The 25,021-nt window shown below is 42.3% G+C and overlaps 1 protein-coding gene across 1 annotated transcript in view; it reads right to left on the bottom strand.

Moving 5' to 3' along the window:
* Positions 1–25,021, bottom strand: part of ADAMTS9 (ADAM metallopeptidase with thrombospondin type 1 motif 9) — a 228,456-nt gene that overhangs the window by 180,828 nt on the left and 22,607 nt on the right. Inside the window, exon 3 of the mRNA XM_069736573.1 lies at positions 20,773–20,935. Within this exon, the coding sequence (XP_069592674.1) occupies positions 20,773–20,935 (163 nt within the window). The remainder of the gene's footprint in view (positions 1–20,772; positions 20,936–25,021) is intronic.

Genomic DNA, 25,021 nt, shown 5'->3' with positions numbered 1-25,021 from the left:
AGCTCCTTAACATGTGCACCCGGTTTTTAAAGGGGCCAAAAGTAATTGGACAATTGACTCCAAGGCTATTTCATGGACAGGTGTGGGCAATCCCTTAGTTATGTCATTCTCAATTAAGCAGATAAAAGGCCTGGAGTTGATTTGAGGTGTGGTGCTTGCATTTGGAAGGTTTTGCTGTGAAGTAAACATGCGGTCAAAGGAGCTCTCCATGCAGGTGAAACAAGCCATCCTTAAGCTGCGAAAACAGGAAAAACCCATCCGAGAAATTGCTGCAATATTAGGAGTGGCAAAATCTACAGTTTGGTAAATCCTGAGAAAGAAAGAAAGCACTGGTGAACTCATCAATGCAAAAAGACCTGGGCGCCCACGGAAGACAACAGTGGTGGATGATCGCAGAATAATCTCCATGGTGAAGAGAAACCCCTTCACAACAGCCAACCAAGTGACCAACACTCTCCAGGAGGTCGGCGTATCAATATCCAAATCTACCATAAAGAGAAGACTGCATGAAATTAAATACAGAGGGTTCACTGCACGGTGCAGCCACTCATAAGCATCAAGAATAAAAAGGCTAGACTGGACTTTGCTAAAAAAAACATCTAAAAAAGCCGCACAGTTCTGGAAGAACATTCTTTGGACAGATGAAATCAAGATCAACCTCTACCAGAATGATGTAAAGAGAAAAGTATGGCGAAGACGTGGTCCAGCTCATGATCCAAAGCATACCACATCATCTGTAAAACACGGCGGAGGCAGTGTGATGGCGCGGGCATGCATGGCTGCCAGTGGCACTGGGTCACTAGTGTTTATTGATGATGTGACACAGGACAGAAGCAGCCGAATGAATTCTGAGGTATTCAGAGCCGCCATACTGTGTGCTCAGATCCAGCTAAATGCAGCCAAACTGATTGGTCGTCATTTCATACTACAGATGGACAATGACCCAAAACATAAAGCCAAAGCAACCCAGGAGTTTATTAAAGCAAAGAAGTGGAATATTCTTGAATGGCCAAGTCAGTCACCTGATCTCAACCCAACTGAGCAGCATTTCACTTGTTAAAGACTAAACTTCAGACAGAAAGGCCACAAACAAACAGCAACTGAAAACCACCACAGTGAAGGCCTGGCAGAGCATCAAAAAGGAGGAAACACGGCGTCTGGTGATGTCCATGAGTTCAAGACTTCAGGCAGTCATTGCCAACAAAGGGTTTTCAACCAAGTACTAAAAATGAACATTGTATTTAAAATTATTTAATCTGTCCAATTACTTTTGGTCCCTTTAAACACAGGGTGGCACATGTTAAGGAGCTGAAACTCCTAAACCCTTCATCCAATTTTAATGTGGATACCCTCAAATGAAAGCTGAAAGTCTGAACTTCAACTGCATCTGAATTGTTTTGTTTAAAATTCATTGTGGTAATGTTTATAACCAAAATTAGAAAAATGTTGTCTCTGTCCAAATATATATGGACCTAACTGTATATACAGTAACTTGGCACGCAATGTGTCTATTTCTAACCATGAAGCTTTCTGGCCCCCACAGTAACAGTTTTTGCAAAATTGTTTAAAATTGTATCACGATTCCTAGCCACTCTCCAATAGGGAACCATGATGAGGACCAAAGCCACACACACCCAAAACCAGCCCTACTAAGAGCAAAACAAGCGTCCACATTATGTAATAGCAATAATCTGCACGTGACTGGACCAAGCAGCAAAGTTAAAAGTTAATTATTGCACAACAATATCAAATGCAGTCCCATGTCACATGAAAATGAACCCTATGTGAGATGAAAAGCCTCAGGCACCCAATGCAAAATCAATGTAGAGTGCGAGCTTATGTGGTGTTAATTCATTACTCTAGTAACTTCTTTTTAAGCGTGCAATAAGTAGGGCAAAAAATGAAAAACAAGACAGAAAAAACATTACCATTCATGAAAATCTTAGAACTTCTGTGAAGATTAGCAAAATAAAATTGAAAATTTTCAATAAGGATTAATAAATGATACAGTAACAAAGTATTAAATAAAAGTGTAACTCAAGAAGAAAAGCTGCAAGAAACCCATCAGGGTCGGACTGTCCCAACAAAGCACCAGAGGATCCTTGGAGCGCCAAGGCTCTGATACAATAATGCGCCATAAAGATCAATAAAGGCCTAGCGGAAGAAAACAATTGCCATTTGGCAGAGCTGGGTTTTTTTTTCTGTGGGATGGCAATCTGCCCAGCCATCCCTCCTGGAGTGTGTGTGGCAAGAAGCCTTGTACCGGAGTTGCTTGATATACTTGCCAACTCTCCTGGAATATCCAGGTGGTTTCCGTAAAAAAAGGAAGACCTTTGTGACTGCAGGAAGAGTTGGCAAATCTCCTAGATGTTGCCAAAGCCTCACTAAACCTCCCAAAATGCTGCAGTCATGGAGATAGAGACAGGGTCGGGTTTGACGATCACAGCGTCTGGTGACACATACACCTGTGATAGTTAGAATGGCTTAACTGTCCTAATAAGCAGTTCTGGCTTTCTTTGCTCTGGAGCTGCAGGGGTTAAACTGCTTAGTTGGACTCCTGGAGTCCTCTGTCTTGGGTTGTATCAGCTGTTCTGAGTTTTTTTTACTCCCAGCAGGTATAAGAACCTTCCTCCTTGCTTCTGACCTTGCCAGTGATAGTTCATTCTACCTGGTTTGGTGTGTGGGGAGTAGTTTGTGTTTGGAGCAGGAGTCTGGAAAGTTGTTCTGGAGATTGCCGAGTGGAGTTGGTTTGAGTGCTTATCCCTATCCTCTCCTATTTGGTTTATCCTACCTATCCCTCCCCTGTGTTCCACTTTGCTTTTTTGTGAGTGTATTTGTATGATTGTAGTTTTCTTTTATCCCTTGTCTGTCTGGTTAGTGTTATCCTATACGCTTCGGACTCCCACCGCCCTGGGTGGGGAAGGGATCAGATAAGGGCTTAGATAGGAGCATAGCAAGGCACGTGACCCCGGTGTCTCCATCTCCTAGGGTACAGGGATAGACTAGGGTGACCCTTAGTTTGAGGGATCAGATTAGCGCTCTCAATCCCTAGTCACTGCATGACAGACGCACTTCCATTAATTTTATTTTGAATGGAGGCCTAGTGTCCAAATGCACATTCAGGGGGGCATAGAAGTGGTGGAGAGTGGCTATTAGCAGCAGACTTTGCATTACAGCAAATGTCCTTCCAGAGGGGCACCCCAATTGGTTGAGTTTGTTTGGCCATGACTATAGCATTTATACAGCAAAGAATAAAGTGCTGCCAGGTATTGTTGGCACTGCTACGCACCTGTCTCAACCCCAGGATGGGGCTATTGCCCTTTGCTGTGCTTCACATTAAGCTCATGAGTTGCCCAACAAACCTCACTGACATTGTAACCCATGCTCTTTTAAGGTCGACAGAGACATACATGTGCGTCTGAGTATTTAGTAAGTTGTGTGTCCTGTACCTTTTTGATTAGGAGCCTGCAACCATCCAGTTCTCTTACCTGCAATCATCTTTGTAAATTCCTGTGATTTCTACAACCTGCATCTACCTCTTGGTTCTGACCTGCTCTTTAACCCTTCTGCTGCAAGCATAGCAAACTGTTATCTGGACTTAATCACAATATGTTGGAATCGATTCTGTAAACTCCTGTGGTTCTTACAACCTATATTTACAGTCTAGCTCAGACCTGCTGTTTACCCCTTCATCTGCTGTAAGCATAATGACTGGTTATCTGGAGTCCTGGTTCTGTGCTTCAAGCGTGTCCTGCCTGCCATTTAGCATATCCCGTTGTCCTGTTCTTTGCTGATCCACAAACCTAGCGTGCTGTGCATCACCCTTGGTCTGTGTGTTCTTCCTGACCTACGAATTGGCGAGTTCACCTCACCAGATTTATCTATTAAACACTACTTAACTCCAGGAAATAAAATATCATACATGTAAAAATCCAACCTGTCCTAATCATGATGATAGTTGAACAGTCCATATATAATATTGACTATGGTTTGAAAGATTCACTAACAAAAAAAAAAATCAAAAGAAGATTCTCCAAATTGCTGCCCATGGCATTGTGTTGCAGAGTGATACAGACCCTAATGACTGTCCCCTTCCCCCCTTCCCAGACACCTTCTTTGGAAAATGCAGTTTATTCCACTAAACATGGTAAAAATATATCATAAAAGGCAAAAATCACAAGAGAATAAACCTCACAGTAAAAAAACATTTGTTACAGGAATGAAGTGAGAGGCGAAGTCTTGTGAGGAGCCTCCGAGGAGAGAAGATGTCTGAAGCCGAGAGCTGATTCTGCCTTTCACTGTGCAATTAACGCGATGATCTGTCATAACTGTCTCCGATCTAATGAGCAGCATATGGGGAATGAGTACGATATATAGAGATAGTGTAATGATGTAGTAGATGCTTTTCTTATTATTATCTACTAAAAAATACTTGTCGCATGGATGAAAATGTAACATAAAAGCCCAATCCTGTACAGCACATGATACCTGCGCTGTTCTTCCACTTTTTGATCACCCCCCTAGTTCCAAGCACTTTTTTGCTTTCTCCGAAAAACAGGGGGCCTGTAAAGTGCCGGATGATAATCCATTGCATCAATTTATCTACAGTATATACATATATATGTACTTTGCATACTTTAGGACTAGAACGGAAAACCGTGGGAAAGCGAGGTTCAGTGGAAGCTGTTACCCTCTGGTACGGAGAGCCGCCAGCCAGTCTGGGCATTGTGGTCCGATCTCGGCCCAATTTATACGGATGTCTGACTGTGCTCTCAGACTGGGGAACAGAATCAGGTTTGCAATGACATGCCCCGACTTACTAACATCTGTCCTGCTTGTCTGTAACTATAGATGGATCAGTCTTGACAACAGGCATTGGACAGCAGGTTCCTTACTAGGCGGACGTCATAACTTTATAGCAATTTTCAATACAGCCCCCCCCACATGTTTTGGTAATGAAAGTATAGTTTATAATTTGACTGTGTGCACAATGGCAATCTAATAAGTAAAAGTTTGTCGAAAGGACAGTGGCTATTATAGCACACACCTCAGCTGCTGCAGAACCTCATAATACACCTCAGCTGCTGCAGAACCTCATAATACACCTCAGCTGCTGCAGAACATCATAGTACACCTCAGCTGCTGCAGAACCTCATAATACACCTCAGCTGCTGTAGAACATCAAAATACACCTCAGCTGCTGTAGAATATCAAAGTAGTCCTCAACTGATGCAGAACCTCATAATGCACCTCAGCTACTGCAGAACCTTATAATACACCTCAGCTGCTGCAGAACATCATAGTACACCTCAGCTGCTGCAGAACCTCATAATACACACCTCAGCTGCTGCAGAACATCATAATGCACCTCAGCTGCTGCAGAACATCATAATGCACCTCAGCTGATGCAGAATATGATAATACACTTCAGGTGCTGCAGAACCTCATAATACACCTCAGCTGCTGCAGAACATCATAATATACCTCCGCTGCTGAGACTTTCTTTATAAAATAAATGAAGGAACATCACATCCATCAATCTTGCACAGTAATCTCCCCATATTCTTTATAAACAGGTTTTGCAGCAGTTGAGGTCGCTATGGCAATTATATTATAGATTAAATTATATATTATATCAGAAAGGGCCGGACAGGGACTAAAATTCAGCCCTGGCATTTGAAGATACACAGGCCCACTTGTCACATGGTGACTGTATAATATCTTTGTACACTTGTAGATTACAAGAAGTGAGGGGAGTGTAACACGACTATATAACATATAATCACAGCTGTATCCAGCATTACAGCTTGGTCCTATTTATGGCTTTTAGTTGCAGTACCAAGAAAAGCCGCTACTTTACCTACATAACTGGATCTTATAGATAATGAAGGGATGAGACAACCAAAGGCTATGGAACCTTATTCTGATGCTCCATAAACTTTACCTACAGCCACTTTTGGTTCCGCTGCGCAACACGAGACCCGGTGACTCTGAAGAGCGGTGACATCAGTAACGTCACCGCTCTTCAGATATTCTGGGTCTTCCACTGAGCTCGGCGACTGTAAAGAGCGGTATTGTTACTACAGTCACTGATCTTCAGAGTCGCTGGGTCTCGCCAGGTCTGGGCTAGTGCAGCGCCCCAGAGATCTGGTCGTTGTAGTATGACACTCTGCCACTAAGGGGAGTGATGGTACGTCTGATAGCACTGAAGGAATTCTCCTGACCAGGTATCACCGGCACACATTACACTTCACACTCCGGCCACTAGGGGGAGCAAAAGGCTTTATTTATTGGGCCCCTCCTCACACTGGTAAAACTAGGGGTTGGACAGAAAGTTAGTCAGAAGCTAACTGGGTTGGATTCAGGCAACATCCCGTGGCAGGGGGTGTTGCAGGGAGAAGGCACAGGGGGGTCCCTGTCAGGCGTGGGAACCTGGCAGGTGCCTAGCGAACAGAACAGAACGTTATGGAACCGCGCCTGCACCTCCTTGCGGCGGTATCCTAAGAAAGAGACAAGAAAGGAAGGATATTGTGGAACAGTGTAAACGAGATCAAGCAAAAAGGAGTACCAGTAGGAGTCGTGCCGTGAGACTGAGGCAACATCCTACTGAGGCGCGTAGCCGGTGGCCGGAACACCGCGGGAGTAACTGACTTCAGGCCTTACTTCAAACTCCGCAGGACAGTTAATTATAGGTTGGCTGTCTACCGTAAATTTCCTAAGAAGACATAGGGGGCAACATTGGGAGAGGGGCGTCTCTAGGGTCCCGGAAGACCTCCAAGCCTTCCCGTCATACGGGTGCGTCCTAGCCAAAACATACTGGGGGATGAGAAACTAGCAACATCTGGAACTAACGAAAGAGAGAGAGCTGTGGAGAACGAACAAAACGAGAACAGCAGTTGTGAGGACTATTCCGAATGCTCAGCAGGGTAGAACTACAACACACAGGTGCTAGTGGTGGGCAACGATTTCCATCTGCGAGGGAAACTCTGGAAGTGCCCATCAGACCGGCCTGTCTCTGATAGCCCTGTTAAACGTACTCTGGATTGAGGATCTTGAAGTCTTCAGTAAAGAGGTAAAGAGACTGCAACCTTGTGTTCCTCGATATTGCCTGCACCTCACACCATCACTATCCACCTTATTGGGAAGCCCTGGGGACATACTTCACCTGCGGGAAGGTATACCATCCAGCTGCCATTCCATCACCCCAGCGGACCCCACAGCAGAATCGGTCACCCTGACCGAACACCACAGCTGGCGTCACGAACCCCTGACAGACTGCACCACCTTTATTGGACGCCCCTTAGCAGGGTCGCGGACCGGGTCTAGCCACCGTGACAGCCTCAGAACCGAACCAGAGAGGCCCGGTACCGAGAACCCGTGGCCCTGTGTCTGGGGGCGATCCACAATTAGTGGGGGTGTCTGATAGACACCTCTCCATTACTTACACCAGGGATTGATAGCAGCTGACATTACGCAGCTGACATCAAACCTAAAAATCATTACATATACCAGAATTAAATGCTCTGGCGGCTGGGAAAAGCAGTAGAGTTAGCGCTATTCCCAGGCGCCGGGTGCTCACTACAACTGTCATCATCCCTGCCTGGTCTCCCTGGGAAGCATTTCTGCTGTATTAACATGCGCTGATCTCAGGCCGCTAAACGAGTGTGATCGACAATACTGTGACGGTGATGTCCTGCTGAGAACAAGGATTTTTGTTCCCACAGCATTTTGTTTGTTTAGTATAATACACCCCATAGTCCTCCATATATTATAATGTGCACCTCAGTCCTCCATATAGTACAATAGACTCCTCAGTCCTCCATATAGTATAATACACTCCTCAGTCCTCCATATAGTATAATACACTCCTCAGTCCTCCATATAGTATAATACACTCCTCAGTCCTCCATATAGTATAATACACTCCTCAGTCCTCCATATAGTATAATACACTCCTCAGTCCTCCATATAGTATAATACACTCCTCAGTCCTCCATATATTATAATGCACTCCTCAGTCCTCCATATAGTATAATGCACTCCTCAGTCCTCCATATAGTATAATACACTCCTCAGTCCTCCATATAGTATAATACACTCCTCAGTCCTCCATATAGTATAATACACTCCTCAGTCCTCCATATAGTATAATACACTCCTCAGTCCTCCATATAGTATAATACACTCCTCAGTCCTCCATATAGTATAATACACTCCTCAGTCCTCCATATAGTATAATACACTCCTCAGTCCTCCATATAGTATAATACACTCCTCAGTCCTCCATATAGTATAATACACTCCTCAGTCCTCCATATAGTATAATACACTCCTCAGTCCTCCATATATTATAATACACTCCTCAGTCCTCCATATAGTATAATACATTCCTTAGTCCTCCAAATAGTATAATACATTCCTCATAGTGCTCCATATAGTATAATGCCCTGCCATTGTCATGCATGTAGTATAATTCACTTCCCATAGTCTAATGCATACCATAGTTCTTCATATAGTATAATGTATTCCCCATAGTCCTCGATAAAGTATAATGCAGCCCACATATAGTATAATGATGCCACCCGAGAGTATAATGCAGCCACCACCCCACAGAATATATTGTAGCCCCGAGTATAATGTAACCCCCCAGAGAATATAATGCAGCCCCCTCATATAGTATAATGCAGCCCGTGCATATATAATATATAGTAGCCCCCATAGAGCATAATGCAGCCCCCATAGAATATAATGTAGCCCCTCCATAGAATATAATACAGCACCCCATAGAATGTAATGTAGCCAGCCCCCATAGAATGTAATGCAGCCACCCATAGAATGTAATGCAGCCAACCCCCAAAGAATGTAATGCATCACAGCCCCCATAGAATGTAATGCAGCACAGCCCCCATAGAATGTAATACAGCCAGCCCCCATAGAATGTAATGCAGCCAGCCCCCATAGAATGTAATGCAGCCAGCCCGCATAGAATGTAATGCAGCACAGCCCCCCATAGAATGTAATGCAGCACAGCCCCCCATAGAATGTAATGCAGCCAGCCCCCATAGAATGTAATGCAGCCAGCCCCCATAGAATGTAATGATGTAATGTAGCCTTATCAGAAGTTAACAGTGTGTTTTTGGAGCCGTATAACAATTCTCAGAGTTCTCTCCCTTCTGTATAAATTTTATATATTCTTATAATTTACTGCAAAGGGGACATTATTAAATATAGAGTGATACCTTTCTATTTCTAGCCTTCATATCAAGAATGATAATCACATCCTGTATCTCATTGTAACGTTTATCTCTCGGCCGTTATCATTGAGATGCAGAAGACACTTGGATAAGATAAAAATAAATAAATATTATATATATACATACACACACACACACACACACACACACACACATTTATATACCGGGTATATAAATAACAATAAAAAATAGCAGCATATAAATAAGTACGGAACGCCTGCTGCCTAACAGCTTCTCAATCTGGAGTTTCCCTGTTTACTTCCACGCATTGTTTTCGGACCTTATGATAGACAACACAGTCACCCGGGATAGAAATAGCCGAATAGTGGAATTACTATGCTAAATTTAACCAAGATTATAGGTTAGGGGTGCGGCAGCAAGTAATGGCATGATATAAACACATTATTACACAATGATACCTTTTATTTTTTAGCCTGATTTTCCCTGAACCAAGTTAGAATGAAACCTTTATATCAGAAAATTCTCGATTACTTTTAATATGTGTAAATTGTAAACAAGCTGCTATTGACAGATCTACTATTTTTTATGTATCGGTATACTTGGCTGATGAAATTAGATGGGTATCATTAGTACAATATTAAATGGGATGTCTAATCTTCCTTCTTCAGGAGGGAACCGCTGATTGACAGTTCAGGCAGTGGCATGGTCGTGCTGCTGCTCTCCATTGTGTACTCTACCGTGCTGCTAACAGAGGTAACGTTGCCTCTGCAAGACTGGAGAAGTGTCGAGATATTGAAGCCAGCCGTTTAGAAAACTGCTTACAAGTGCTCGCTCCTCACCTAGGAAATTGACCACCATGGATAGACTGCGATGGTGGCCGGTAATCTAGGCAAAGAGCAGTAAACTATAACGTTAATTATCGCTCTGTTCTTGGGATTTTTAATAAGAGGTAAATTGCAAAGCTGCTTGTTTTTACTAGCAGTTTGCAATTTTACACATTTAATAAGTTGAGACAATCCCGTTAAAACCTCAATAGTACTGGCAGTTTGAGTTATTAACGCATGTATGAATGTTTCCATTCAATGACAGCATGTGGGCGAAGAGATGATGCCAATAGTATGTTAAGAACCGGTTATTTAATGATATTTTTTACCATACCGGAAAACCAGAATCTTCTCTAAAGTACGTCAGACTGTCATAACCATTTTGCGCTTGCATCATCGGTGAGTCATATGCCCAAGACATTACTTTTTATAGGGAGATCCTGTAATTTAGCCTTACTCTATAGTATTGGCCAAAACATATTATTAGGGTCACCCCTTTGTAAACAAGGAGTCACCACCAGAGGAGTTTGAAAGTGGCTTACTCCTTTCTTCTTGCTGAAAACTTATGCAAGCTCGACTAAGCCGAATGTACACTTATGTAAAGGAGTTGGGAGAGACAGCTTTGGCCACATGGGCTTGCATAACAGCTCTCTAACTTGTATGGATGCTTAGAGGGGCTGCCAACTACCATAATATTGATGACCTTTCCTGAGGATAAGTCATCTATATATATCAGATTGGGGAAGTCTGGCACTCGGCACCTCCACCAATGGGTGGCTACCAACTTCGAGAGAGGACAGAATCAGATTGGGGAAGTCTGGCACTCGGCACCCCCACCAATGAGTGCTTACTGACTTCGAGACAGGACAGAATCAGATTGGGGAAGTCTTGCACTCGGCACCCCCACCAATGGGTGGTTACCAACTTCGAGAGAGGACAGAATCAGATTGGGGAAGTCTGGCACTAAGCACCCACACCAATGAGTGCTTACTGACTTCGAGAGAGGACAGAATCAGATTGGGGAAGTCTGGCACTCGGCACCCCCACCAATGAGTGGTTACCAACTTCGAGAGAGGACAGAATCAGACTGGGGAAGTCTGGCACTCTGCACACCCAACAATGAGTGGCTACCAACTTCGAGAGAGGACAGAATCAGACTGGGGAAGTCTGGCACTCAGCACCCCCACCAATGAGTGCTTACTGACTTCGAGAGAGGACAGAATCAGATTGGGGAAGTCTGGCACTCAGCACCCCCACCAATGAGTGCTTACTGACTTCGAGACAGGACAGAATCAGATTGGGGAAGTCTTGCACTCGGCACCCCCACCAATGAGTGCTTACTGACTTCGAGAGAGGAGAAAATCAGATTGGGGAAGTCTGGCACTCGGCACCCCCACCAATGAGTGCTTACCAACTTCGAGACAGGACAGAATAAGATTGGGGAAGTCTGGCACTCGATTCCCGCACCAATGAGTGGTTACCAACTTCGAGAGAGGACAGATGTTTGTGAAGCAGAAAAGCCCAGCTCTGTACACTGTATAGTACCCAGGATCCGGTAGTTGTGCTCCATACTAGTGGACAATCACTCATACTTGACATGACTCCTGAATTCCCGAAAAAGCCAACAAATCTCCCAATTGCAACAGTCTGAAACCTTCCAAAAATCAGTGATTTCAGGAGGTTTCTTGTACCCTAGAGTTTTGGAAAGATGTGAAGGTGGGGGATATAATAGGTTCTGGGGGTTGAAACCGCAAAAAGGGGAATGGCTACCGGAAAAAAATTATTATAGAGCCACAAAATTCACCCTGTTCCCGATACAGCCAATAAAAGTTGGGAAGTATGTGTAAAAATTTGAACAGGGATCTTCTCTAAAATGTGACATCTATAGTATGGGTGACAATGGAAACCGTGGACATTTTGAATCACCGGGGCCTGGTTGTGAGCTACCTTTCCAACCCCTATAGCCAAGGCCTTGAGGACACACATTTAGTAGTTATTTTTCATGTATACTCAAGCAGTAGGCAGGGAGTCACCCAATTGTAAAAATTAAAGGGGTTTTCCACTTTCAGGAAAGTGGACCACAAATGCCCTAAAATACAAAAAAAAATAACAATGTCAACAGGCATTTACCCTTCCTGGGTCCAAAGCCGGCTCCCTGCCGCTGCTTGAGTCTTTGTGTTTTGGCTGCATCGCTTCAGCTCTGCAGCCAATCACTAGGTTCAACAGTCTGGTTGAGGCAGATGGAGATGGCATGATCGCCGAGTTTAGTGACTGGCTACAGCGCTGATATGCGCTGTCAATGTGACTTACTGGAGCCCAAACACTTAGATTGGATCATTGTTGGGGAGCCAGTTCAAGACCCAGGGTGGGTGAGCTTGCTTTGTTTGTTTTTTGAGATATTTTAGAGTGTTTGTGATCCACTTTACTATAAGTGGAAAACACTTTTAAGCCCCGTTTCAGGAACCTCTTGACACCGCTGCACTCCTAACCATCTGAGAATTAAAGTCTAAAGTTAAGCAAAAAGATTGACTACACTCTGGTCCAGTGGCCTTGTTGGTAGTCTATGGCCACTTAACCAGAGCCTCCTACTACAACATCTCCAGTGTTTCTTCTTTTCAGTAATCATCATCAATGTAAAGACGTCAAGATGTCCTACTAGTCATACCAGGTCCCCAGGAGGCCACAGGGTAAGGAGAGGTTTGCAGGGCTCTGATCTGAGAAGCGACAACCATGGAATACCGATGTGGTTGATGGACCAAGGGCATGGAAATTATTTTACTTAACTCTACTAATATCTTTTATTTTACTGCATCTGTTGAGACAACATCCATTTAAATGGGGTCTGAATCAACCGAGACTAAAACCCACCTATTTAGGGGGTCCCCCTTGTAAGATGTCTAATTACACAAGTAATATATTTTTTTTTACATCGACATCCTTCAACATGCTACCCATAGGTTTCGATATTCTAAGATTACTCTGGAAGCCTTTGGGTCCCATCACTCCGGCTGCCGACAGCTCCGAGTAATGATTTTTACGGCACACTTATCGACTTGATTGTCATGTCATGAAACAATTGTATGGAAATGAACACAAAGATTCAACATGTCAAGAGCTGATTTTTTTTTTAATCCACATTTTATATTTTTACTGGCGGAGCAGATCTTGGGATGTATTATGTGACTATACGAATATTTCACTGTCCAATTATTTTTATAATAGATCCTCAGGTGCCGCCCCCGCCTGTCCCTCCGCAATGTGATACTTCAATCTTTTTAGAGCCTTATAGTAAAGCTTTGCTCCATTGCTTTGGAACAAATGGTAATAAATTTATTTGGCTCTTACTTTACTGTCATTGTCTTGGCTGCATTATGTTATAGTACATTGTTATTGGAGTCTACAGCAAATCGTAAAAGAGGGAATAATGCTGCAACATGAAAAAGGGAAAGTTGGTTGGTGGCTACAATCTAGGCTGCCAAGAAGAGCATGGGCAGAATATTCTGGAAATGTAAGTCCCCCCCCCCCAGAAAGGTGGTTAAGGATTGCCCCCAGACAGGGCTGGCTCTAGGTTTGAGTTTCAGAGTCCCAGTGGGCCGCTTTTCGCATTCGATATTTTCGCCTTGCCTTCCAAGAGCTTTTTAATTTTTCATTTGATAAATTTATATCTTTTGCACTACAAGCTCTATTTCTATGACACCATTTTGGGGTCCATACGACTTTCAGATCTTTTTTTTTTTTGCTCTTTTTAAGTCACAAAGTGAACAAAAAAGAGCAATTCTGCTATGTCAATTTTTTTTCCGTTTAGGCATCTACCGATAAGAATGTGGATATTTTATTAGTTTGTATAGTTAGGCATTCTACAATACCAAACGTGTTTATTTTTTATTTTTTTAGGCTTATTTATATTTAGAGAAGAAGGAGTGATAGGAACTTTTACCTCTTCTTTAGAATTATTATTTTTTGAGGGGTCCGTCTAGGGGACTTGAATCTCCGATTGTCAGAGGCATCTTAGAGGCTGCACATTGCTGCGATCAAATCGACCTCCATAACTCAGCTGGTACCTGTGTTTTTTGGAACGGGATCAGCATTTGAACCCACTGCAGGCATACAGTCTGGTGTACGGTGAATGTCGCAAGTCGAAACCTGGTCACTGCCTCTAAACCAACCACTGTTGGACATGCTTTTGCTAAACATGCTATTTCTCGACCCAGTTTGTATGAAAGTCCCAAGTAAAAATTGGCAAATACGCGAGTGTTGTATCAAATCATAAAGACCAGGGTATCTGACAGGAGGAAGAAGTTTAATGCTATGAGTACATTCCTGGGGACATCCTAAAATTGGGACGATTACCAAACCACTAGACCCATGTATAAATTAACTCCCTACACTATCTTGGACCGCCAGTGATCAAGGCATTATTTACCTAGACCAGCAGATGACATGGCTCCCGAAACCATCATTGATTGTGGATACTTCACGCTAAACCTAGGAAATCAAGGTCCCAGAGTCTGGAGGAAGAGTGGAGGCCACAACCCAAGCTGCTGGAGGTCTGGTGTGAAGTCTCCACAATCAGTGATGGTTTGGGGAGCCATGTCATCTGCTGGTGTAGGTCCACTGTGTTTTATCAAGACCAAAGTCAGTGCAGCCGTCTACCGGGAAATGTTAGAGCACTTCATGCTTCCCTCTGCCGACAAGCTCTATGGAGATGGAAATGTCATTCTCCAGCAGGACATGGCCAATACCAGGTTTGCAAACAACAGTATCACTGTGCTTGATTGGCAGCAAACTCACCTGACCTTAACCCCATAGAGAATCTATGGAGTATTGTCAAGAGGAAGATGAGAGACACCAGATCCAACAATGCAGACGAGCTGAAGGCTGCTATCAAAGCAACCTGGGCTTCCATAACCCCTCAGCAGTGCCACAGGCTGATCGCCTCCATGCCACGCCGCATTGATGCAGTAATTGATGCAAAAAGAGCCACAACCAAGTATTGAGCGCACTTACTGAACATACATTTCAGTAGAACAACATTTCAGATTTTAAAATCATTTTTCAAGCTGGTGTTATGAAGTATTCTAATTTACCGAGATAATGACTTTTGGGGCTTTCATTGGCTGTAAGCCATAATCATCAACATTAACAAAAATAAACACGTGAAGTAGATCACTCTGTCTGTAATGACTCTATATAGGAGATTCACTTTTTGTATTGAAGAACTGAAATGAATTAACTTTTTGATGATATTCTAATTTTGTGAGATGCACACACATATATATATATATATATATATATATATATATACATATACATATATATATTATTGTCATAATACATTTTTATAGCGCCATTTATTCCATGGCGCTTTACATGTGAACGGGGTATATATATATATATATATATATATATATATATATATATATATATATATATATATACACACACACATGCATACATACATATTCATACATTCATACACAGTGTATTTATTCACATAAAGAAACATTTTGTAGATCTCCAGAAAACAGTGAGCCGAAGTTCATACAATCCCATGTGATTCCCTGTTCCGCCTCATTACCTGTAATGCAGGTAAGGGCTCGGGGGATGGTAATCTTACTCCATTCATGCTTTTGTATAAAACCACAATAAAGATCTTCAAAGATCTGTGTTCCTTGTTTAATTAACTCCTCTGGAGCATTCCAGCACTCAATGTCAGGATAAAGCCATAAAGCAGATGGCCGGTCATGGGCCTTAAAAATTACACAGTCACAACCTATAAGTGATATTTATCTGCTACTTATGTTCTTCAGCTTTGGCTGTTTGTTTGTTTTTTAGTTATGTTCACCAGCCATCCAATGAAATGCATATCCCCTATACTTTACGCTGCAGCTCTGTAAGGAGAACTAAAAAACAGGTTCAGAGTTAACTAGTCCTGCCCTAAAATCTACAATCTCTCCAGTTATCATCTTTTTCTTTGCCACCTATTCTGAGAGCAGCATAATGTAGAGGCAGAGACCCTGATTCCTGGGATCTATCTCTTACTGGGCTGTTTGCTGTAGTTTTATCAGCAGGAGATCATCACTAGAGGACTAGTAAATCTGCTACCGTGTAGTCCTCTATATTCATGAGCTCTGTATAGCCCCCTCACCCACCACTGATTGGCAGATTTCTGCCTATGCACAGTGTACACAGAAAGCTGCCAATCAGTGATGTGGGCGGAGTTATACAGAGCTCAGCATTCAGAGAACTGACAGATCTGCAGTAGATAAAACAGGGATTCTAGCAAAGCTGTAGCAAGCAGCCCAATAAGTGACACATTGCTGGAATCAGGATCTCTGAATTTGCATCATGCTGCTATCAGACAGGGTAACAAAAATGGTAACAAATATCCGGTGACAGATATCCTATAAAATTAATAAAGACGAAAAAAAAAAATCACATTCTCACCTATTCTGAGCGAGAGGAAAACAAAAAAATTTGCATTAAAAGGAAATATGACCCTGATCAACCCAGCACACTCCTAAGTTATTATATAAGCTTTCTGATAATAATCAGCTTTCAGTAACTAAATGGTTAACTACTTTTAGACCTAGATGAGCAGCTCTGCCTGTGGCTGCCCTGATGACGGCCTGCCTCTTCAAACGGAAACACTTAAAGGGGTTGTCTGGTCTTATGCTACAAGTCCGCATCACATAGAGTGACTGCAGACTTGGAGCTTAAGGCTGGACAACCCCTTTAAGGAGGAGTATGACAGGAACCTTAAGAGGGAAATGTACTCGACTGATAACTGTGGAGGAAAAAATGGAAACCTAAACGTGATCTTCTTGAACCGATGAATAAACCTAGTAAATAAAGTGAGACTATAGACTTAAAGAGGCTGTCCACCTCATTGTTATTAATGACCCATCCATAGGGTACGTCATCGATATGTTGGTGGAAATCCAAAACTCGGCACCCCCGAAAGTAAGCTGCTATCAGCGAGAGAAAAAAAACAGTGTATGGAGGTGAACACCACTGATCTAAGCACGTTTTAGCCTTTAGCGCAATTATCCAGCACGGCGGCCATCCTGTTGTAATGAAACTATTACTTAATTCTTGCATGGACTTAGAATTAGAAATGGGTCACAATAGCCACAAATATAAGATTTTCTCTCTCTTCAATGACTCTTCCTCTCAAAATTGAACTTGTATACCTACTAAGGTCCAAACAAAAGGGCATATGTATCACAGAGGCTTCAAAAAAAGAGGTGTTATGGCTGTATACGCACACTCACTCACACGGGTCATGTACAAACCAGGAGAGACCAACACCAGAACCCAACAGGGCCCTGTAATCTGACCCTAATTTGTCCCTGCCTGACTACGGAGGTTGGCAGACTAAGTATACGCAATGGTGCCCCCACTCAAAGTCATCTTACTTTGAATGTCCTTATGTGCTCCCTCTCTATAAACAATATACAGCACTAGAACAATGATAACTATAAAGTGAAACACCATAATCCGAAGAAGAGACACAGGCCTATGAATGCGTTCACACAGACACACAGGAAAGATGGAAGAAAATAAGAAAAACTACACAACAAACAGAATACATGGAAAACTTCCCAGACTCCGAACGTAAAATAAAGGAAAGGATACTGGGGAGGAAGTCACACAAATAAACCGCAGGAAAATCAACAGAGATTAACCAGGTAAGATAATCCCTAACTGAGGAGATGGATCACCAAACATCCATCTGTCTTAAAATATAGCCAGCAAAGATACAGGTGCAAGGTGAGTATAAATAGCCCCCTGATAGGGCAGAACTAAATAGGAAAGTGAGAGACACCTAAATAGAATCAAATCAAAGAAAGGAAAGAAAAGACGAAAGAACCATCAGCAGTTGGACAGAGACCAAACAGACTGTGGCTCAGCAAAAAGGAAAACCAACCACACAGCAAGAGGTCACTTGATCGAGTCCCGAAACAGAGGCATGACAAACAGCATGTGAAGAGTTATCTGAAAGAGAGGATTATAGTGAAGAAACTGGTTAAGTAAAAAAAAAAAAAAAACTACCATAACCCTAACCTCTGTCCAATAGGTTTAGGGTTTGGTAGGGCTAAACACTCCTAGGAGATACCATTTTTTAACTGTATCTCCTTTTTATTGAGAGTTCAGAACATTGGATATTAATTAGAATGTTGCATTTGAGATTCTTTTATTCTTGTAAAATTTCGATAAAATTACAGTAAAAAAAAAAACAGTCTCTCAGGAGTCTTTAACACTACCATAACCCTAACCCTATTGGACAGAAGTTAGGGTTATGGTAGTGCTAAACACTCCTGGGAGATACCATTTTGTAAGCGTAATTTTTATCGAAATTTTACAAACTCAAATACAAAATTCTGATTAATGTCCAATGTTCTGAACTCTCGATAAAAAGGAAATACAATTTTGATGGTTCCTTCACATTTATGTATACCATTCTTCAAACATCTGGACAAAAATGATCCATCAGCCAGTAGACCAACCTAACCCTAAGCCCATGTCAATTCCAAGCTTGGTCTAACATGGTCATTTTTTTGGTTATATTAAGATCTCTTTTCAAAAAATATTCACCAATTTTGGTCAAAAGTTAGAAAATGATAAACCAAATTTACAGGCACATGAAATTAGATTGGTCCATGTTTCTGGAGTCTATGGTCTTAGTCATGGACCGCATTTTGTGGAATTTGTATGTGAGCAAATAAAACTTTAGGAATTTTTATCTGTGTAGCTGGATCCATACCTACTTTGCAGAGAGGAGTGCGGTGGATTCCGGGTGCTGCTGCTGACAAAGGTTCATCCAGGCTGTAAGTATAAAAAAACTTCCAAGTTATAACAACGCATTTCGGAGCAGAACCTACGCCTTCCTCAGGAGAAGGTTTTACTCAATAAATTGGAAGTTTTTTTTATACTTACCGCCTGGATTAACCTCTGTCAGCGGCAGCGCCCGAGATCCACCGCACTCCTCTCTTCTTTTGGTGTGAGTACAGCGGTCGGAGCAGCAGACACAGTTGGATTATACAGCACTCGCTACCTAGTTGTGCCGCACACAACCTGGTCTGGTGAGTAACTAACTCTCCTACTCACCCTCACCCATTGCTACGTTGTTACACAGGGATCGCTTCTTGTCTTTTTATCTCTCCATATTTTGAATACATTGTCTACCAGTCTGAGCTCCGGAGAACTGCGGACCGTTGTGGTCAGCCGGGTACTCCTCCTTTTTTACGATATTATTTTACTATCCCACGCCTTGCGCTATAGGACAGATCCACATACACAATCCACAAGGACGAAAGATGTTAAAAAATTCAATAAACTTTCAAACGAGTCAAAAAAGTTTCAGTTTGATCATTTTGGAGGCCGGTATCCATTAGATTGGATGAATCATGAATAATCCTCTGCCACCATGACTATTGCCACCCTAACTCCGACAAATCAAAGGGAATTTGTTTACTGTTTGCTATCTGTTTTTTTCGATTGCGCGACAGTAGATCAAGGTCTCTTTTTTACTTTGCAAGTGGTTCAAGGGCTGAGAACGGTTCCTTCATAATTGCTATCCAAATAGTAACGACACTTAAAACCTCAGTGGTCTTTCAAGAAAAAAAAAGGGAAACTACTAAATGACCTTTCGAATAAGGAAAAAGCATCCAAGTTGCTTAAAGAAAAACATGTTTTCCAGATATATATAAGTGCTTGGAGGAGATGCGGTCATCAGCTTTTCTTCACTTATTTCCTTAGGCTGCCTATAAAGTTGTTTCCCTTCTGCTCTACAGGATATGATTTCTGTGGGCAGAAAATCCAATGGCTTTACCATATGACGGCGAGGTTACGGTGTCAGTGGTGTAACGACATGTGCTATGAAATAAAACCACTCGTCTGTTCACCCCGGAGTAGGTGATGCGCGGCTTCCCTGCCAATGTTTAAATAATGCAAGATTCTCTTAGACTATTCCTTCAATCCATCTAATTGGTGCCAAATGAGTGATCTCGGCTTTTAACGCGGACCATAAACATGTATTTTTTTTACCTGGTGTAACGCCACTGTTCTCCTGAATCCGACACTGTTTTTCTTTTGTTCCCGCGCCTCTCTGTTCCTGAGATATGACCCCTTTTTCCTTGTGTGTAAATCTAGTCTTTATAGCCAAGTGGGTGTGGTCCTCAAGAAGACGCCCAGAAGGAACAGATGAGGCCGACGCCCACTTCTCTAAAAAAGATGAGATTTATAGACGATGAAGAGGGGGTTCATATCTCAGGCACGGGAATGAAAGAAAAACCACGCCGGATTCAGGAGGAGAACAGCGGCGTTTACACCAGTTAAAAAAATACATATGGCAAATGATAGATCCTATGTAAAAGGGTATTTGAAAATGAGATTTCTAAGCCAAAAGTGGGCTGAAAATTGACAAAAAAAATCCCCAAAAAATTATCTAAAGAGTGTTTAAGATCAAATAACGAAGAAAATAGTAAGTATAATGATACATTACTAAAACATAATGGGGGATCCCTGCTCAGCACCCCCTTTTCTCCTTTTCTCTTGCATTGATGGATCCATGCAAAATTGGGCCTTGTATCAATGTCAGTCCATAATGGCTGCTGTCAAGCCGCCCCAACGCGAGGCCCCCAGATTTACTATCCAATTGGTCACACATAAAATCTTGTCAATAATTCATGAGCGGTTAACTGTGCCAGAGGGAACACGTATTCCGTTACCTGGTGTGTCACATGTCTTTTTTTCCCTTGATACGTTTCGCTGAGGTGTGATGTGTCTGTACACTACGTGCGGTTTGTTTTCTTCTTCGTCGAACTCTCCCCCATCCGCCGAGAGTAAAGGTTCAACAAAATAGTCCCCGTCCTGAGACTTGAAGGTGCCGAGCTGTGAAAAGTAAGGAGAGGACTTTAATGGAAGGGGTTTACATATATCGCTTACGCTTAGGAAATAAAATCATTTAAAGGGGGTGGTCCAGCCATTTACAAATTAGAAAAAAACAAACTTTCAGAAATGCATAAATAAAATATGTAATACTTACCTTCTCGTCCTCCACCGATCCAATTCTGAGGCTTCCAGTGACCGTATAGGACACTGGACAGATATGCGACCATAGGTCACTGTTGTGGTCAGTGATTGGCTGCAGATGTCATATGTCCATCTGGACAAAACAGGAAGTACTTACACTAGTTCTGTATTTCCTGCTCAAACATGTGACCACTGCAGCCAATCACTGACAAGACAGAGGAAGAAGCACAGAGACCAGCAGGGGACATGGGGAACAATGAAATTAAGGGGATTGGGATCAGTTAGGTATTACGGTACTTACCATATTTTATTATTATACAACAATTTGGAGAAGATTTTTTTTAAGTGATCGGACAACCCCTTTAATAATACAACTAGGGTTGAGCGGCTTTTACTTTTTTAGGGTCGACTCGGGTTTCGCAAAACCCGACTATCTCAAAAGTCGAGTCGAGTGAAATCGGCCGATTATCGCGAAAAGTCGGGGATCGACCGAAACCCGAAACCCAATCCAAAGTCAATGGGAAATATCTCTCTCTCTCTCATACTTCTTTTAGATTCTAAAAGGAAACAGCATTTCCTATTGTACTTGTTCTTTAAAGTGGTTCATCCTAGGACTTGATGACATTTCATCTCATTCATCGTGTACTTAGATGCGGCACCGAACAGACGGGGACTATTTTGATTGGTTTTGCCGCTGAGCCCCATTAACTCAATTAGAACTGAACTGCAGTTTTAACCAAGTGTACGGCCTCCTGCCTAGTAAATAATGAAGGAGACCCAATGCTTTGAATTATAGAATTCTCATATATTACTCTTATAAAAATTGCTTGTCGGTATTTAAAACAGTTTATTTTATCCCTACCTCTGCCAAGTCAAGTGGTAGAACCCCACGGTTGCCAACATTTCTGGGAGGGTTTAAGTCCCGCCACTAACCCTGCCCCTGGTCTTCCTGGAAAACCACTTGCTCCTCATGGGAATGGCCTAGAACCACTATGTAACTCCCATTTTGAGGCGGGTTTAACATAAACCTTTCCCATTTTTGGCCCAAATGTTTCAGGAAATCCGTAACAGGTAACAATTAGTCCTGAACATTGTATGCATAATTAGTCTAAATAAGGAACATGCTAATAGTCACATCAAATGTGAAGGCCACATGAGCAACACCTCGTCTAGTCCTAATAAATGGATGCAGTTTGAGGGTCAATCTAGGTGCTAAGCCAATTTGTAAAAAGGCAGAGCTCTACGGCACTAGTATAAGATAGATATATGACTGAGATTAGGAAAGCAGGATGCATAATGCTTGTATTTCCAAAACTAATCCACTCCTGTCCATGTCCATAGACTGAAATATAGCTGATCCGATGCCTGGTGCCTGTTGCATATAGGTCAAGTCACAAATAGTCTTGCAATAGGTTTGAATGGATGGTTTCAACCAGATGCCCAACTTAGAGCTCTTTGGTCCCAATGGGTTTCAACCAGATGCCCAACTTAGAGCTCTTTGGTCCCAATGAAAACTCTGAAACATGACCATCTACCATGTGCCAGGTGTAATTTTGGAGTCTTTGCATGTAGCATAGGGTCCTTTGTGACCTCTCAGACACCAGGGTCTGGGTGCATTTGGTATTTCCATACCATCCATAGCTTCTCCCGTGACTCCAACCTAAAGCAAAACTCCGTATTCGAACTGAAGTCCAAGGAAAGTAATCTGTTCCACTGGTGATGATCCCAAGTAATTGACCATGTCACAGTTTGGTAGCACTCGTTAATATTTTTTTTCCCAAATCGTATTTTTCCTAAACTTTCAGCATTTTTATGCTGACTGATCAGGAATGTCTGCAGCGATGGAACCAATAACCAACAAATCAGTCATTACGACAGGTAGTCTAGCCACGTAACTGGAAGCAGATGCACGTCAATGGTGCAAGAAGCCCTTGATCATTCCAAAGAGTAAACATATTGACCCATAATGACTATAAATGCAATTCTGAGTTTGTGAACCGCAACTATTCTATATATCCCCAATTTACAGATCACGATTGAACCGTATAAGATGTTACTTCTATAGAGATTGATGAATTTTATAGTAGTTTGAACTTCTACCGAAACCTCAAACCAAAGCCAATGAAGATTTACAATAAATAGCTCACATGGACCTTGTGTTACACACCTGTACCAGGTCTGGGTTCTGCTCCCTTCATCCCAGTTAGCCAAACTTTCTTGTGCTTTACGTGAGACTTTGCAAGTAGCCCAGCATGCTCCAATGTGATCATCTACCTAGGCCTATATGAGGTTCACCAAGATATACACCTGTGTCTTGGTATTAAGACTTTTAGTTTGTCTCTGCTACATGTCTGCCTGTGGCTTCCAGCACCTCTGCTGTCTGTGGTCTTCCGAGAGAATTGGATCAGACTATGATGACACTCAGATCAAACTCTGATCAAAGGGTCATTAGCAAAGTCGACCCGATTTTCTCAAATGAGACAATCTATCGTTGCGTGAGAGAGCCATTAAGGTCTCATGCTATATTGGAAAGTTTATGCTGGGGATAGTCAAGCGAGAGAAGAACCTTGACTTTTCATCAGTAATACCTACCAAAAAGCTCCCTTTAAACTTGACTTTTTGGTCTAGTGAACCTTGCAAAGAGCATGGCAACAAGGTACCGAAGGCTGGTGGCCACAGCAGGGACAGTCACTGTGCATGCACCATAGGCACATGCGCAGGATTACAGTGGCATTGACTATGATGTCAGGAACGTTAGACCCGTCAGTCAACTCGCATGCTGCCCCAATTATACGTCAAATTTACCAATTGTTGCCAATTGTTCCTGGGTTCCTCTAGTGGGCGCCTCACACAGCCAGCATGCTATCTTTTAGATCTTTGATTATATAGGTGGATTTTATACTCTTTAACATAAACAATCATTATAAAGATTATTTTTAGAATTTAACTAAAACAGAATTTTGAAGCCAAAAAAGCGACAAGAGTTTCGAAAAGACAAAGCGTGCTTGTGAATTTATGGGGTAATGCAATTGGCATCAATAAAGGTGTGGGGGTGTCTACAGGGGTCTTAACATTTAAAAATATCATTGGGATAGTAGTCACAATATTCTGTAAAGATGATAATATACCATTATACTCTGCACAATAAAGAAGAGTTTGAAGTTAGAGTCCCTTTAATGTGACAAAGCTCAGAGAGAAACTAACCCTCAGTTTTTTTTTTCACTATAAGGGTTTTTGGCAGCTGTTTGAGCATTTCTGAAAAGCTTTCACGTTGCCTAGAAAGTAGTATGTGTATTGTGAAGCGGAGATGCTTCAGCAGAGAGCAGAAAAGAATGACACTCCGCAAATTGTTAGACATTTCCATAAAAAGAAAATCCACTTGAATTAAAATTTACATAGAACTATTTCCAGCCTGCGTCACTGTTTCTTCTGGTAGTGGTCATAGACGAGGGCTAAACAAAAAAAGCAATATTTGCTCCTGGTCCAGGGGTGTAAATATAATACGTGCAGGGGTTTCAATCGCAGCCCAAAAAGTCCCTATATGAAAAACACAAGATTATTAAAGACTGGCAATAATTGGGGGCCCATTGGAGCTTTTGCATTGGGGCCCATGAACTTCAAGTTCCGCTGCTGCTCCTGGCTTAATTCTGTGGTGCCCAGTTGCGTGGACACTTTTCTTTTCCCACAAAGGATTTTCATAACGAGTGCAGAAGATAATGGTTTCCTAAAGCTGGTCATATATATTTACCAGTACACCCGTTTATCCGATGGCTATTCCTTCCGACCCCAGTAAACTCAGTCGTAATAGGGAGAGGGGAGTAAACCACTGTCAAACACCTCTGGTTATGCTGATATCCAACATGACCAATTCCTCATTCCCTTGAGATCATCTGATGGAGGATGGTCGGTAAACCTTCATATACATGAGATAATCAGACAGTTTGG

This window comes from Ranitomeya imitator, chromosome 8 (genome assembly GCF_032444005.1).
Source record: "Ranitomeya imitator isolate aRanImi1 chromosome 8, aRanImi1.pri, whole genome shotgun sequence".
Classification (NCBI taxonomy): domain Eukaryota; kingdom Metazoa; phylum Chordata; class Amphibia; order Anura; family Dendrobatidae; genus Ranitomeya; species Ranitomeya imitator.
This window is presented reverse-complemented; position numbering and strand designations above follow the sequence as displayed.